We start from the raw sequence: 17,137 nt of genomic DNA, 5'->3' as shown, positions 1-17,137 counted from the left end.
ATCACCTGACACGGAATAAAACCGCAGCTCACACTTTGATCCTGTGAGGTTATTTTTAACTCAGCAGATCTTCTGAGCTACCTGCATGCAGTTTACAGGATGTATATGAACTTTCAGGCCATTTCCTTTCTTCTCTTCTTCTAGAAGGTTTTTTCTTTAAATGTTCCATGTAAAAGTGTTTTATATAAAATAGTGAAACACATTTAAAGAATATGAAAGTGGCTTTATGGCTTTATGCTTTATATTATGAAGTATGGCTGTAGATACGATGCTCTCATGCTTCATGATATAGTATTGCTTGTTCTAGAAATGTCATTAAAGGGGCATTCAAATTTGCCCACTGGAGGCACAAACGATCTTGATCAAAAACATGGTATTGATTTTGTCACACCTCTGAATTAATCGAACAGCCCTGGTGTAAATTATTAATATTATTGTAATAAATATAACATTAAACACATAAAAAAAGAGAAATCATAAAGCATTGTTTAAACACCAGTGTGATCCAAGAACTGTCCATATGAGACCCTTTTTGGACTGTTCTTAGGTATTCGTCCTGATTTTGTCCATTAAGCTCCTTTAGTTACACAGCTTGACCAGTTGGCAAAGGTTCTCTTCCAGCTTGACCAGGCCTTTGTTTTGGCACCTGGTAACTGTTCCAACTAAGCTGCATTTCAGCAGGGGACTGATCTAGCTATGTGTTTGTTTAACTAAAAGGTGAGGTAAATGTGAAATTATTTGAGGTTATGTTGATTTAATCTTTTTAGGTGAGTGTAATTACTGGGTACATATCCAAAGCCATGTACCTGCCCAGAGTGTGTATTGTATAAAGACTTGTTTTATTATTTAACATGTTATTAATATAATATAATATTTAGGTTTTACTCCCACATTTACACTGACCATGCATAATATTGACCACTTGTCTAATATTGTGTTGTTTCCCCTTTTGCTGCCAAAATAGCCCTGACCCGTCATGCACTGTGTATTCTGACACTTTTCTATCAGAACCAGCATTAACTTCTTCAGCAGTTTGAGCAACAGTAGCTCGTCTGTTGGATCGGATCACACGGACCAGCCTTCTCTCCCCATGTGCATCAATGAACCTTGGCCGCCCATGACCCTGTCACCGTTTCACCACTGTTCCTTCCTTGGACCACTTTTGATAGATACTGACCACTGCAGACCGGGAACACCCCACAAGAGCTGTAGTTTTGGAGATGCTCTGATCCAGTCGTCTAGCCATCACAATCTGTCCCTTGTCAAATTCGCTCAAATCCTCACGCTTGTCCATTTTTCCTGCTTCTAACACATCAACTTTGAGGACAAAATGTTCACTTGCTGCCTAATATATCCCACCCACTAACAGGTGCCATAATGAGGAGATAATCAGTGTTATTCATGTCACCTGTCAGTGGTCATAATGTTATACCTGATCGGTGTGTATAATCTTTACAGGACTCAGGTCGAACAGTCACAGCTGGAACTGGTGAGGTAACACCAACTCTGTGTAAAGGTTGTTAATTATAACAACTTTCTACACTGCATTTATTTTTAAAATAGAATTGTTGTTAAAACAGAATACTATCAGAATATAAACTTTGTGCCTTTATAATGTGTGCAATAAAATTGTATTTTTTTTTTTACATTTTAAACTGGCTCTAATTAATCAACAATCTGACTCCCAATAATATTCATTCATTCATTCATTCATTCATTCATTCATTCATTCATTCATTTATTTATTTATTTGCATTTTACTAAAATAACTGGAATTTATCTATAGCATTTTAACACTGACATTTTAAAATATATCTATAAATAATGGTCTGATATTTGTCTAAAAGATAATCTAATAAAGAAATATTGGTAGAATTGTCTAATATTAAAGATATCTTGTTTTGCTTTACACACCGCTCTGAATAGCACTGGGGTAGCACGCGCACTAGCTTGCGTGTCGTCAGGGGAATCTTCCGGGAGGCGCTATTTTCACGTGCCTGCTTGTTACCATAGCAACCTACGTTTAAACACGTACTGAAGGTTAACGAGTGGATCTTTCAGATATAATTCCTGTCGTATTTTTAGGATATCGTTCAATCAAAGGTAACGTTTCACCTCAAGTAGATCTCAATGCCTTTGTTTTGAATGTTTAAAAGCTGCTTAACTTTCTTCTAATTTATATAATTTGGATAAGTATGGTGTAAAGTATATTTACATTACATTATATATTAGAAGCCTGCAAGTCTATAGCTACTGCGTAATATTATATCCCAAGTGATTCTGTCTGTCTGTCTGTCTGTCTGTCTGTCTGTCACAGGCATACACAAAAATCGTGATGAATCTGACCAAGTTAACAAACCAGCCATTAAAAGAGTTTAACACCGAGGCAGATCATGGAAAACTGCGCAGGATCAGAGCTGAAGATCTGGAGTGGTCTTTAGCTGTGGTGCCTTCACTGACAAAACTGTGTCTTGAACACATCGTGCAAAATTTTGAAGGTAATCTTCTTCTTCTTCTTCTTCTTCTTCTTCTTCTTTTTCTTCTTTTTGCTGAGCACATTTTATTACCAAGCACATGGCCAAAGTATGTTGACATCTGACTGTCACACCTATACACTATATAAGCAAAAGTTTTGGGACACCCCTCCAAATCATTGAATTCAGGTGTTGTTTTTCAGGGGTTAGGCTTGACCCCTTAATTCCAGTGAAAGGAACTCTTAATGCTTCAGCATACCAAGACATTTTGGACAATTTCATGCTCCCAACTTTGTGGGAACAGTTTGGGGATGACCCCTTCCTGTTCCAACATGACTGCACACCAGTGCACAAAGCAAGGAACTTGACTGACCTCAACCTGATAGAACACCTTTGGGGATGAATTAGAGTGGAGACTGCACTGCGAGCTAGGCCAAATCTGTGTCTGCCTTTACATGCACATGAATGTAATATGGAGTTGTCCTGACCTTTGTAGCTATAACAGCTTTTGAGTAGGCTTTCCACAAGGTTTAGGAGTGTGTTTATGGGAATTTTTGACCGTTCCTTTAGATGTGCATTTGTGAGGTCAGGTACAGATGTTGGACGAGGAGGCCTGGCTCACAGTCTCCACTCTAATTCATCCCAAAGGTGATAAGATCAGGACACTGCAGGCCAGTCAAGTTCCTCCACACCAAACTTGCTCACCCATATCTTTATAGACCTTCCTTTGTGCATCCCTAAACGGTTCCCACAAAGTTTAGAGCATGAAATTGTCCAAAATGTCTTGGTGTGCTGAAGCATTAAGAGTTCCTTTCACTGGAACCTTGTAAATAGCATTGTACTTGGAATTAGATCGAATTATCCAGAACTCTTTTGATTTAATCATATCTCAAACAAGCATAGATTCACTCTGTACACTGCATATCTCGGCATGTGTGGAAGGTCAGAGCTCAGGGTCAGTCATGATACAGTGCTCCTGGAGTAGAGAGGGTTAAGGGCCTGACAGTGGCAGTTTGCCACTCTTTGGGTTTGAATCCCTGACCTGAGTATTCCAGAGCTTTCAACTACTGTGCCACCACTCAGCCATGTTTACATGCAAGATGTTTTTGGCAACTAGGTGCTATTTTGTGGTCAGAATTGACCGTTCCTCTACTAAGGGGCAAAGCCCAACCTTTGAAAAACAACACCTGAATTCAATGATTTGGAGGGGTGTTCCAAAACTTTGGCAATACAGTGTATGTGGCTCTTCCCCAAACTGCTGCCATAAAGTTGGAAACCAACAATTGTATCCACTTTCCTTGAATTCTGTAGTATTAAGATTTCCCTTCAAGGGATCCAAACATGTTCCAACATAACTATACTCCTGTGCACAATGAAAGGTCCATAAAGACAAAATTTGGAGTTTAAGAACTCAAGTGACCTGCACAGAGCCCTGACCTCGACCCCAATGAATATCTTTGGGATGAATTCAAGCACCAACTTTATGTCAAGCCTTCTTACCAGACATCTTGTTCTCTTGTGATCTTTTGCCATGCTCCAAGTCTATAAGGGAGATTTTATAAAGAAGATATATGATAAAATACATTATCGCTGCCCATTGTTATGGAAACAGATATTCAATACACAGGTATCCACATACTTTTGGCCATAAAGTGTAATACTGAAACTTTATTAAGACCGGTTAATAGTTTTGGTGATAAAACAAATCTAACATTTATTTGTTCTTATGCTCCTTACAGAAAATCCCATTGTTGAGGAACTCTTGCCCAAACATAAGGCTTTTGTACTGGAGAAGCTGCCTCCGACTCTGCCTCAGACTATAACAGCAAACCTGATCAGCGATGAAGGCTACTGGAAGCGTTGCTGTCAGAGCCTATGGCATGTGTGTGATGCCTCAGAATATGGCAACAGCTGGAAGCGCATGTTCTTTGAACGCCATCTAGAGAACATCATCGAACTTTTCATCCCAGACATGACTGACAACAAATTGGTCCTGGAGATTGTACCACTGTGCAGAGACTATGTGAAGCGGCTGAGGATCTCTCAACTCCTGCCACCAGTTAAGGAGCCGGCGATGTTTGAAGAGGGCGACGGCGCAGATTCAGTCAGCGATTTTTATACTGATGGGCCTTCGATGGATCACTTTGACTTCCGAATTCTGCTGGACAAACTGAGCAACCTGGAAGAGCTGCAATTGGTTTATGGCGTAAAAAACTGTGGAATGAACTTTGAGTGGCATCTGTTTCAGTTTACCCTCCGTGACTGTCAGTCATTGGCTGAGGCTGTGAAATCCTGCAAATCCTTAAAGGTTTAAATGGATTATTCTATTTCAGCTTCCATCTATTTTCTTTGACTGCTATTTCATCATTTTTGCTTCAGTGTAGGCCTAATTTACATCTCACATTTATGTGCATTTTCAGCAGGGTTTAGAACCATAAGAAAAACAATACAGGTCTTTATTAGAGACACATACAGTTGGTTATATCATCCTAGACACAGCAGCATGAGGCCAATTATGCTATTCTAGTGTTTTCTGCCTCTTCCACATTTTTTTTGCATAAAGCCATAAGACTAATCAAAATTAATGCAAGCATATAGGGCATGCTTACTTTTAGGTACTTATGAGTCTCTGGGGAGGTAGCTTCTGTGATGCACACTCTGTTGCCTTTCCAGCTCCCTAATATGTCTATCTCTGGTGCAAAATTGCACAGGGTGCATTGTAATTGGAATCAGATCCAATTATCCAGAACTCTTTTGATTTAATCATATCTCAAACAGGCATAGATTCACTCTGTACACTGCATATCTCAGCATGTGTGGAAGGTCAGAGCACAGGGTCAGTCATGATACAGTGCTCCTGGAGCAGGGAGGGTTAAGGGCCTGACAGTGGCAGTTTGCCACTCTTTGGGTTTGAATCCCTGACCTGAGTATGCCTTAGCTTTCAACTACTGTGCCACCACTCAGCTATGTTTACATGCAAGATGTTTTTGGCAACTAAGTGCTATTTTGTGGTCAGAATTGACCGTTCCTCCATTGACGCTCCCTTGTACTCTAGCTTGCGTGTCACCAGGGAAAACATCCTGGTGGTACTAATTTCAAGTGGGTGAGATTTACGAACATTTGATACAAAATCGTTCTAAAGTTAGCTTAAGGTAAGCTAAGCCCTTCCTTTAGATACTTGTCTTGTGGATGTACTCGCCCCTTATGCTCTACTTTACATTTCAACTCTAAAATGACTGACTGAATTTCAACACTACCCAATGATAATTGAGCTGTTGTGTTTATTCTGTTTGTTTGTTTGTTTGTTTGTTTGTTTGTTTGTTTGTTTGTCTTGTTTTACAGGTTCTCCGAATCCTTCGGAGCAGCATGGAAGATGAGAAGTGCCGCATGCTGGTAAAACACCTGCTGGATCATCCATCCCTGTTGGAGCTCGACTTCTCACACAATCTTATAGGGGATCGAGGGGCGAGAGCCATCAGCAAACTCCTCAACCGCAGCTGTCTGGTGACACTGAACCTTTACGACAACCGGATCAGTGGGAAAGGGGCCCAAGCCTTAGCCCATGCCCTCTCCAAAAACACCTCCCTAGTGTCACTCAACTTGAGACTGAACCAGCTAGGGGATGAAGGCGGCCAAGCCATAGCTCAGGCCTTGCTAAAAAATCAGACTTTGGTAAACCTTCATTTAGGGGCCAACGAGATGACAGAGCCCACAGCCACAGCATTCTCACAGGTCTTAGTACAGAACACAACAGTGAGAAACCTCAACTTATCCTGCAACAAACTGGGAAAGGTGAGTTCTGCTGTGTTACTTTTAAAAAGTGCACTATCTACATGTTTTTGTTGTTACTACTGTATGTGTTTCTTAATAATATAATAGAGGAGATGATGCCTTTTCTATCGTATATAGTATAGTAGACAATGGAACATATAGTGGAGTCTAAAAGTCTGAGACCACACAGAAAATCCTGAAATCTTTGAATTTTGAACAATTTTAGCTAAAATGAATCATAAGGTTTTGTTTAGTCCATGCCAGTTCAAGTGCATGTTGTCATTAAAGCAATAAGGGGACAAACCAAATACCAAAAAGTACCAAAAATGTCTTTTCACTCAAGTTCTTGTCAATAATATAATTTGTAATGAAAACGAAATCATTAAAAAGTATTTTTACTAGTGCTCTCAGATTTTTGGATGCTCAATGCTAAGTTATATTAGTATGCATCCCACTTTTATAGTAACTTTGGCATTTAGACTAGCAGGCAAATGAAAGTGCCATGTCCTCTTGGTATATAGGACGGAGGGAAGGTCCTAGAAGAAGGGATGTCACACAACAGCAGCCTGCTGAAGTGTGATATTCGCCTCACTGAAATGAGCCTGGAGAGCGAGTACCGCATCCGTGAGGTACTGTGCACCAATCAGGAAAAAGCCCGGCTCAAGCACACACAGGACATAGTAAACACCATGTAAACCACTGTATAAGATGCAGCTCATTTGTTAAATATCACACTGAGAAAAGGGCCTTTTTTCCACACTAGGAGCACTATGTACGTGTACTGAATGCATAAAGTACAATTCAGTTTGAATTGAAGTTTGATGTGAATAGTAACACATGGCTGTAATAAATTCTACTGTGCAGGTGCTAGTAATGAACTCATGTATTTTAGCTCCCTGTGAAAAGATTGCAGCCAAAAACTGTGGTGTAGGAGTAAGGGGCTGAAACACAGAATGGAGACAGATGCTGTTATTATCAGCCTTTAAGCTGCATGCCCACATGAGCCCAGCCAATCTGTTAGCTTTTTTTGGAAACCATCTGCTTGCATTTATTTATTTTAGACACCGTTGTCACCTACTGACATAAATTTGAGTTTATATACACCGATCAGGCATAACATAATTATGAGCACTGAGAGGTGAAGTGAATAACACTGATTATCTCCTCATCATGGCACCTGTTAGTGGGTGGGATATATTAGGCAGCAAGTGAACATTTTGTCCTCGAAGTTGATGTGTTAGAAGCAGGAAAAACGGGCAAGCATAAGGATTTTAGTGAGTTTGACAAATTGTGATGGCTAGACGACTGGATCAGAGCATCTCCAAAACTGCAGCTCTTGTGTGGTGTTCCCGGTCTGCAGTGGTCAGTATCTATCAAAAGTATCCTCTTATTTTTGTTATGCCCCACCTTGCAACTTCCAGGATTTAAAGGATCTGTTGCTAACGTCTTGGTGCCAGATACCACAGCACACCTTTAGGGATCTAGTGGAGTCCATGCCTCGATGGGTCAGGGCTGTTTTGGCAGCAAAAGTGGGACCAACACAATATGAGGCAGGTGGTCATAATGTTATGCCTGGTCAGTGTGTATATTGTGTATATACAGTTTACGTGTAAACTGAACACATATGACCATTCTCTTGTTAAAATGCTTGAAGTCTGTCTTATGTCATTTCCTGTTTTCTAAGTAATCTTACTTAAATCTCACCAATTGTTTGTTACTACTCATTAGTCTGTGTACACAACTGCAAACTGTGATTATAAGCCTTAATTTTAGGCTTATCTAGTGCCTTTGTTTTCCTTTATCTCATATTTTTTTCTGGTTTTGATCCCACCATGCCCTCTTAACTCTAGTTATATGTGTTATACAATAAGGTCATCTGTATGTATAAGAATCAAATGAATACCTGCTTGCGCACATGTGCATGCACATTTAGACCTTCCAATAACATCAGGAAGTGACATATGACAGGATTTACAACAAATTGCAATAAATGCTGATATCTTACAGCGACTCCTCACTGGAATTTTGCTAGATCATTCCCTCAAGTGACAATTACCTGGATAACATTTTGCCCTGCTGTACTAAGGACTTATGTAAACATCACTGTTAAAGGGTGCTTTTAATAACTAACATCTTGTGTTATGCCAGTCTGGATCATCTTATATCAATACAAATATAATGGGAAAGGAGCAGAGTGTGTCCTTTAGACCTGATGTAATGCCTTACAAAATATATCCATTCATACATTTTTACAAATGTATGCTTTTATTTCACTTCATACATAAAACCAATGACAGAAGTTTTAAAAAAATCTTTTAAAGACATTTTCAAATAAAGATGATTTTTGTTGAATGTTGAATTTGTTGAAAGATGGTTTTTGTTTTTAATCAGCTTTGTTTACATTTATTATCATAGTCATAGTTTATTAATATCACATTTATATCATAGTCATAGCTATAAAATACAAACTGATAAATTTACCAAAATTCTACATTTTTACAAATCCTTCACTAACTATGGTCTAACCAAGTAAAAACATTCTGCATTTTATGTCCTGTTACTTGAACCTTTTTACATAACCGGTTTATTAAAATAATGAGTAATTCAACAAAGATATAAAAAAAAAAATTCAGTGTTTTATAACAAATTAGATTTATCTGTATTCTTTAGGATGTAAATTTGTAATATAATCTCTGGTCATAATCTCAGTGTTTAATTATTAGGTGTGTTGGTCATTGGCAGGGTCACGCTGTTGTCCAAGTTGCTGTAGCTGACAAAAGCAGATGAGTTCTTGGCTCTGGAGGGAGAGAATTATAAACACATTTGAGAAATATTTTCTCTGATGATTTTGATGTTACTTAAAAGCCAGGCAGCAGATAGACGCTGCATATTATGTGTCCTAAAAGACTGAATGTGATCCGTATATGTCATCTGTACCAGGGACTATAGTCCAGCCCATTTCTGTCACATCAAGTCCAGAATTAGGACAAGATTTAATCAAGCCTGAGTTTTAATGGAGTCAAGGCCAAGTCGAGACAAAGTCCAAACGAAACAGTGACTGAGCCAAGATCAATAACAAAAGCCATCAAATCCTTTTCAAGATCAAACTTCGACTAGTTTGTCGAACCTTTAACCCTTAACCTTTTCTCAACCTATTATTCACGTATTGTCAGACCTTATCTGTTGAACCTAATGCTTAAGAAAGAGACAAATTTCAGTCAAAGACTCACTCTTTGATATTGAAAAGGATTTGGGGGCAGTGGTAGCTCAAGTGATTAAGGCTCTAGGTTGTTGACCAGAAGATCGGGGTTCCAGCCCCATCACTGCACCAAGCATCATGGTGTTCTGCATCATGGCTGACCCTGCGCTCTGACCCCAACCCCCAAGGATGGGATATGCAGAGAAAAAATTTCACTGTGCAGTAATGTGTGTGTGACAAATAAAGACAACTTAAATATAAATGCCAATAAGTTTGAGATAAGTCCAAGTCAACGCAGAATAGACCTGAGACTTGAGACTGTGTATGTTAAAGTATGTTAAATAACTCAGAATAAGAAATCAACAAAATGCTACTGCTCCACTGATATGTAAATATGTCTATATGAGAATGTACTTACATTTCTAGTGTTGATCTGAGTCTTCTGTTATACTTAGCTAAAGAGGGAAAATTTATTTAGATTGAATTCTCAGACTGAAGGTGATGAGAGAAATGAAAAGACAGTGAAACAGTTAGACGTCCGTTGGTAGAATTCATGTACTCACATATTAGAAAAAGAGCAGTTCCCAAAACCAGCAAAATCAGTATAACTGGCACCAAGATTACAAGGACGTCTTTCACCTTAATTAAACTCAGAATTAACAACTGCAAAGCGACACCATTTAAACCGTAATACAGTATCTGTTAATGTCATGCATACTTACAGACTTGTTTTTTCTAGGAGATTGATCAGGATCATTTTCAGTGATTGCAACTGTTGTCAACAAAGTGGAATAAGATATGTAAGGAGATTTTCAATGCTATCTGTTGTATATCTTCTGGGTTAATTTCCAGTAAAAATACATTTGTTAATAGAATAAAAGTCATGCATAATTGCATAACTTGTCTGATTCGAAACCTTTTTTTTATTTGAAGAATAATCTATGTACATAACGCCTCTACTTTATTATTTATATTATTAGACGAATTCAGTACTAAGCAAGCTGATCATATTCATATATGCCTTATATACACTGTTCAGGCATAACATTATGACCACCTGCCTAATGTTGTGTTGGTCCCCCTTTTACTGCCAAAACAGCCCTGACTCATCGAGGCATGGACTCCACTAGATCAAGGTGTGCTGTGGTATTTGGCACCAAGATGTTAGCAGCAGATCCTTACCGGACTTTAAGGATACTTTTGATAGATACTGACCACTGCAGACCGGGAACACCCCACAAGAGCTGCAGTTTTGGAGATGCTCTGATCCAGTGGTCTAGCCATCACAATTTGGTCCTTGTCAAACTCGCTCAAATCCTTACACTTGTCCATTTTTCCTGCTTCTAACACATCAACTTTGAGGACAAAATGTTCACTTGCTGCCTAATATATCCCACCCACTAACAGGTGCCATGATGAGGAGATCATCAGTCTTATTCACGTCACCTCTCACTGCTCATAATGTTATGCCTGATCAGTGTATTCTCCATAACAATTTGTAATGTTAGCCATTGTTAATAGAAGTAAGCCAGTGTTGTAAAGAGCTAATTAAGCGCTTAAGCTAATTAACACAAATTGAATAAATGATTGTTAAAAGTCAATGTGAAAAATCAGACATTCTAATACATGAACATGGCATAGCATGACAAGAAGCATAACATTTTGATTTTATTTGAATTATTCAGTATTACAGATCCACAGTTTTTCCTACCTGTAGGCTTAGTGGTCAAATTCTCTGGGCTGCTGGTTGTCTCATGTTTCTTTGTTGAATCAGGTCCTAAAGAAATAATGAAGAGTTTTAGTGCTTTTTAAATTCACAGAGTTGAGTATTTACTATTCATCCTGCTCCTTAGCTTTGTTCACAGTTTGGATCTACATAAATAAATGTAAATAAAACTCTACTTCTGTTGATTTTGTTTGATAAATTCTTCTATTGTTCTAAAGCAGTACCCTGTAGGAGGTTGGGCTTTTTTGCTTTAAAAAGGATCCACTACATGTTTATAATCTAATATAAAACTCATTTTGCTGTACCATGTGAATGAATGTGTGTTGTAGTAGTTACGTGTCCCAGAGAGCATGAGGTCGATTGTGAGTCTGGAAAAGAATGTTACAATGAATCGGGGTAGTGATTGTGCTGATATGAAGGAATACTGAATGCTGTATTTTCTTGGTTGAGTAGTAAACATTTCCCTTCTCTAATTGTAAAATAGAAAAAGATGACATTTCAGTAGTGACTATACTAATACGTGAACATGACACAGTAGCATGGACCAATATTCTATCATTACAGATGAAAAAACTTTAACAAAGGCCACTGTTTTCCTACCTGCAGGCTTAGTGGTCACAGGGCTGCTGGTTGTCTTATCTGTTATTGTTGAAACAGGTCCTAATGAAATAACAAAGAATTTTTGTGCTTATTAAATTCACAGAATTGAGTATTGGCCATTGACTCTGCAACCGCTCAGCTTTGTTTACAGTTTGGATTTTGCATTTTTTGCTTTTAATAAATAATTCAATTCAATTCAATTCAATTTTATTTGTATAGCCCCTTTTACAATGGACATTGTTTCAAAGCAGCTTTACAAAAGAAGATAAACAGAGAAAGGAGAGGGGAAAAATAAAAAAAATAATGAAAAAAAATAACTAAATAACTAGAGATAAAAATAAATCATTAAATAAATTATTAAACTATTTTATCCTTATATTATTTTATTTTATTTTATCCCTAAAATAATGAAATAATGATTATGATTGATTGTGATTGGCCAGGTTGGTTGTTCTAAAGCAGTAACGTGTAGTTTGTGGGTTTTTTATTCGGTGATTACAGATTCTCATCTCATCTCATCTCATCTCATCTTATTCACAATCTTGTGTTGTTAAAACAGGTCCTAACGAACAACTTCACGCTTTTCCCTACCTGTATGCTTAGTGGTCACATGCTCAGTGGTGGTGGTTACACCATTCTGGGTTGTTAAAACAGGTCCTAAATTAATAACAAGAAGAAATATTTGTGCATTTTAAATAAATGTTCAGAAACTTTTGGCCATATAATGTAGTTTGTTGTTTATTTTCCAGAATTCTGCACTGTGGGTTTTAATCTAATATAAAATGTTTTCTGCCTTTACCCTGTGTAGGAACGAGTGGTGTAGCAGTCATATATCCCAGTGTGGTACTGTTGGTCTGTAGTGTTTCTGGGGAAAAAAATGTAACAAGAGAGTGAAGGAAGTGTACATGCTGATATGAAGGAATGCTGACTGCTATAAGGTTATGACCAGAGAGTAAACATTAAGTAGAGACTAAGGTATTTTTCAGTAACGAATCTTCATATACATGTAGTATAGCTTCTGATTTCATTTGAATTATTCTGCCATTACAAATTCATGGAAAATATCCAGTTTAGACCGTTCTTTTTCCTACCTGTAGGCTTAGTAGTCTCAGGGAAGGTGGTTGTCACATACTGCGTTGTTAAAACAGGTTCTAGCAAAATAACAGGAAGAATATGTGTGCATTTTAAATGTTCAGAATAATATATAACTATAATTATATACACTTATTGCCAGAAGTTGTGGGACGTCTGCCTTTACATACACATTTATGTAATATGGAGTTGTTCCACCCTTTGCAGCTATAACAGCTTGAACTCTTCTGGGAAGGCTTTCCACAAGGTTTAGGAGTGTGTTCATGAGAATTTTTGACCATTCCACTAAAAGCGCATTTGTGAGGTCAGGCACTGATGTTGCCTGTTGTCTAATTCATCCCAAAGGTGTTCTATCAGGTTGAGGTCAGGACTCTGTGCAGTTCCTCCACACCAAACTTGTTCATCCATGTCTTTATGGACCTTGCTTTGTGCACTGGTGTACAGTCATGTTGGAACAGACAGGGATCATCCCCAAACTGTTCCCACAAAGTTGGGAGCATAAAATTGTCCAAAATGTCTTTGTATGCTGAAGCATTAAGAGTTCCTTTCACTGGAGCTAAGGGGCCGAACCCAACCCCTGATAAACAACATCTAAATTCAATGATTTGGAGGGGTGTCCCCAAACTTTTGGCAATATAATGTAGTTTATTTTCCAGAATTATAAACTGTGGTATTTAATCTAATATAAAATATTGAGTGCCTTACCCTGCTTTACTATTTTTTTCCTACCTGTAGGCTTAGTGGTCAGTTGCTCAGGGAAGGGGGTTGTCACATGTTTCGTTGTTAAAACAGGTGCTAACAAAATAACAGGAAGAGTTTTGTCAGTGGAAGCTCAGGAAGATTCTGTCCAACTGTTTACTCCAGAACACCCAAAGAGACTCTGCTGAATCCTTGCTTAAGACCAATGGCTAACAAATGCTCAGCTCTGTGCACAGTATGGATTCTGCCTCACTTGTATTTCACTTTGGATTAAATCAGACCTCTCAAATTGTTCATGTAAAGAAAAAATGCATTTCTGATGATGGCAATTGTTTTGATACAAATGGTCTATGGTAAAGTTGGTTGTTCTAAAGCAATGCCATGTAGTTGTAGTCCCAGCATTCTTCACTGCATGTCTGTATTTCAATATAAAACGTATTTTGTCTTACCCTGTGTAGGAATGTGTGTCGTAGTTGTTACATATCTCCTAGTGGAGGTCTGTGGTTTTGCTAAAGAAAAAAGGGTACAATGAAATAAAGCAAAATACAAAGTAGCTGACGTGAAGGAATGCTGTATTTCTGTGGCTGCGCAGTGAGTGTTTTTACCTTCCCTGATGGCTAAGTTGACCTCAAATTTTTTATCGTTGAACCATCCGGGGACATGGACTCGGCAGCCATATTTTCCTGAGTCACTTTTTCTGGCGTTGTGGATAGTCAGAGTGGCATCTCCTCTCCGCAGATTTCCATATAGCTGATATCTCACACTGCTTCGAATCACCACTCCTTTTTCAGTAGCGTAAATAATTTGATCACCACACCCATTTCTTGGGATGCTTCCTTTCATCCAGCATACATCACATACACCATGATAACCCGAGTCATACTTGCAAGGGAGAGTGACGTCCTGACCCTCAAAGCCGTATATAGTCGTGGCAGTACATCTATAAACTAAAGGAGGGAGAAGTTTTTAATTTATAATTTATAATTTATAACAATTACAACACGAAATAGACATATTGAACTGATAATTACGTTTAAACAATAAATCATCAGGCTAATCTGATGGAAGTTTGTCTCATCCTAAATCTTCTATTCATTTTTCCATGATGTCACTCACTGTGACTTGCCATGGTGTAGGACACTGTGTGATTTACTGTAATCTATAAACATAAACAAAACCTCACCATGTCCCCGAATGCTCTAATATTATGGGTGATAACCGTAATCACTTTGCTGATTCACATTGTTGTTATCGGTTTATCATTCACCCTCTCGGGGTAAGATTAACAAAATCTTTTATCTAAAGATTAACAATGAATATATCTTGGGTGAGATTGCTTATATCATGTGTTGATTTGAGATATGGGGATTCACAATTCTAAATAGGAAATCTCACAGATACTGTAATCTATTTTTACATCTTAACAAGGGCTTACATGTTCAGGTCTGTGAATGAGGAGTTGGGAGATTTTACTAGAACTGCTATCTAAATTCCATACAGACGTATTTGGCTGTTTCATCATTGATCATCATTAATTCTTTTTCAACCAAACTACCAGAGGTCATCAAGGGCAAAACGTTGCAAATGAGGAATTACAGTATATTATACAATTTATGCAGAAAGTAATACTGATTTATGTTTTGGTTCCGTTATTGGGTTCCGATTTTAGGGTTCTATACAATGTTTCAGAAATTCTCTGTTAACAATTACAAATTACTCTTGTTCAGAGTGTATATTTTTATATTCGGTAATATGTAGCCCATATACAGTAATACATGAACCATGAACTTTTCAGTTATTTTACTAATTTAGTGCAGTTTTTAGCATGATTTATGTCCAATTACAGATTTTTTTCCCTGTAGTGAAATACTACAGAGAGAAACCCTTTTTCTCTAAAAGCCAAAGGAAAAGAAAAGATGTGTTCACTTGGGAATTATTACTTTATACATAGATCTTTGAGGTCTTTAAGGGCCCAAATATGGAGCTAGAACATGAGGTTTAATTATTGTGTTCGGCTCAATAATTAAAACAGTCAATTCAATACTTTTTCTGTGTTACATAAAATGTAATGTACAATCAACTTTACAGTTCTGATATTCCAAAATATTGATATTAACAAATATTCTTATTAAAAAACTTCATGCACAAAATGAAAATTGTGTTTTATTTTACAACAAGAAAACATTGCAGATTTAACCACTTGCTTATTTCTTCGATTTGGGTGACACTCTTAGGGTTAGGGTTTGGGGGTTAGAGTTTGGGGGTTAGGGGTTAGGGTTTGGGGGTTAGGGTTTGGGGGTTAGGGTTAGGGGTTAGGGTTAGGGGTTAGGGTTTGGGGTTAGGGTTAGGGTTAGGGGTTAGAGTTTGGGAGTTAGGGTTTGGGGTTAGGGTTAGGGGTTAGGGGTTAGGGTTTGGGGGTTAGGGGTTAGGGTTTGGGGTTAGGGTTAGGTATTCTTTTTAACGCTTTCAGTAAAATCTTCTGAAACATACCACTTTTCAGTGTCATCTTTGATCTGTTCGTCATCCAGTATCAATTGTCTCACTTAAATGTTACGGTACCATCCCTCTTTAACATCAAGCACGTAACAGTACTTCTTGAGAAGCACTGTTTTTCAGCCAATAAATACATATACTATGTATACAAATACAAATACTATACTGGCATGTTTCTGTAAAGCCTAGCTCAATTCATGGTTGCTAACAGTATCCTGATTCTACTGCAGGCTCCTGCTTCATGTAAAAAATCACCAGATTATGAACAGCCTATATCGATGTCCATGTAAAATAGAATTAGATAATATTTAATACTTGAAGCCTTTAATATTGGTGAAACGTGGATGATCATTTAACCATGAAATTTATAAAATGTCATTTTAAAAATAAAATAAAAGCAGAGGCACTCTGCTGCATGTTACAATCATAATCATAATTGTTAGTATATATTAGTTAACTTTTTGCAAGACTTACCTGTGAGGCTCAGAAGCAGCACAAGCGAGGAGATGCAAGAGTGAAGCTGATTCATGGTGAAATGTGGCATTCTGCTGATAAGTGCTACTCTTTAACCGGTTTTTTTTTTTTTGAACAGCCTGTGCACATGACTTCCTCCCTGATCTTACACAGGATCATGTATCTGGTCTTGTGGTCAAATGCCCAGCTATAATTATTGTTCAGGTTACATTTATTTTTAAAACTACTCTATGTACCACTTTGGTAGTGTCTGTATTTAGTGTTACGTTATGCATGCTTAAGCAGGACTTAAATAATAGGGACAAAATAAAACACAACCAGACCATTATAGTCAATGCCTGTTGTAATAACCTATAGTTATATTTAATGCTATTCCTAAAATCAATTACATTATTTCTTATTATAACATTTAACAGTGTCTGGTTTTGTAATATCTTGTACTGTAAGCTAGTTAAGCTAGTTATAATAGCTCAGTAGTAAAGAGTCATAGATAAGAAGGTTGTATGTTCAAATCCCAGCACCATCAAACTGCCTTGATTGGGTCCTTAAGCAAGTTGCATCCTGCCTCCACTTAACTGTAATTTACTGTATAACCTATAGCATATGCGC

At 37.7% G+C, this 17,137-nt stretch overlaps 2 protein-coding genes across 3 annotated transcripts; one reads left to right on the top strand and one right to left on the bottom strand.

The window, feature by feature from the left end:
- Positions 1–1,928: 1,928 nt before the first annotated feature.
- On the top strand, positions 1,929–8,494 carry tcte1 (t-complex-associated-testis-expressed 1). Its single transcript, XM_058378570.1, has 5 exons — positions 1,929–2,103; positions 2,318–2,498; positions 4,214–4,782; positions 5,817–6,266; positions 6,767–8,494. Exons 2-5 carry the CDS (start codon positions 2,336–2,338, stop codon positions 6,938–6,940), a joined length of 1,356 nt encoding a protein of 451 aa, XP_058234553.1. The 5' UTR covers positions 1,929–2,103; positions 2,318–2,335; the 3' UTR covers positions 6,941–8,494.
- Positions 8,495–8,634: 140 nt separating this feature from the next.
- LOC131345616 (T-cell immunoglobulin and mucin domain-containing protein 4-like) lies at positions 8,635–16,656 on the bottom strand. 2 transcript variants are annotated; one of them, XM_058378571.1, is made up of 14 exons: positions 16,529–16,656; positions 14,167–14,508; positions 14,011–14,070; positions 13,592–13,657; positions 12,862–12,921; positions 12,570–12,635; positions 12,362–12,427; positions 11,771–11,830; positions 11,476–11,538; positions 11,156–11,221; positions 10,167–10,216; positions 10,008–10,083; positions 9,863–9,899; positions 8,645–9,042 (listed from the first exon to the last, which is right to left on the bottom strand). In XM_058378571.1, exons 1-14 carry the CDS (start codon positions 16,596–16,598, stop codon positions 8,958–8,960), a joined length of 1,167 nt encoding a protein of 388 aa, XP_058234554.1. In that variant the 5' UTR covers positions 16,599–16,656; the 3' UTR covers positions 8,645–8,957. The 2 variants fall into 2 exon arrangements, with proteins under 2 accessions (XP_058234556.1, XP_058234554.1); XM_058378573.1 differs by lacking the exon at positions 12,362–12,427 and having other exon boundaries at positions 8,635–9,042.
- Between the last annotated feature and the right edge of the window lie 481 nt (positions 16,657–17,137).

Source organism: Hemibagrus wyckioides, linkage group LG25 (assembly GCF_019097595.1).
Source record: "Hemibagrus wyckioides isolate EC202008001 linkage group LG25, SWU_Hwy_1.0, whole genome shotgun sequence".
NCBI lineage: Eukaryota > Metazoa > Chordata > Actinopteri > Siluriformes > Bagridae > Hemibagrus > Hemibagrus wyckioides.
This window is presented reverse-complemented; position numbering and strand designations above follow the sequence as displayed.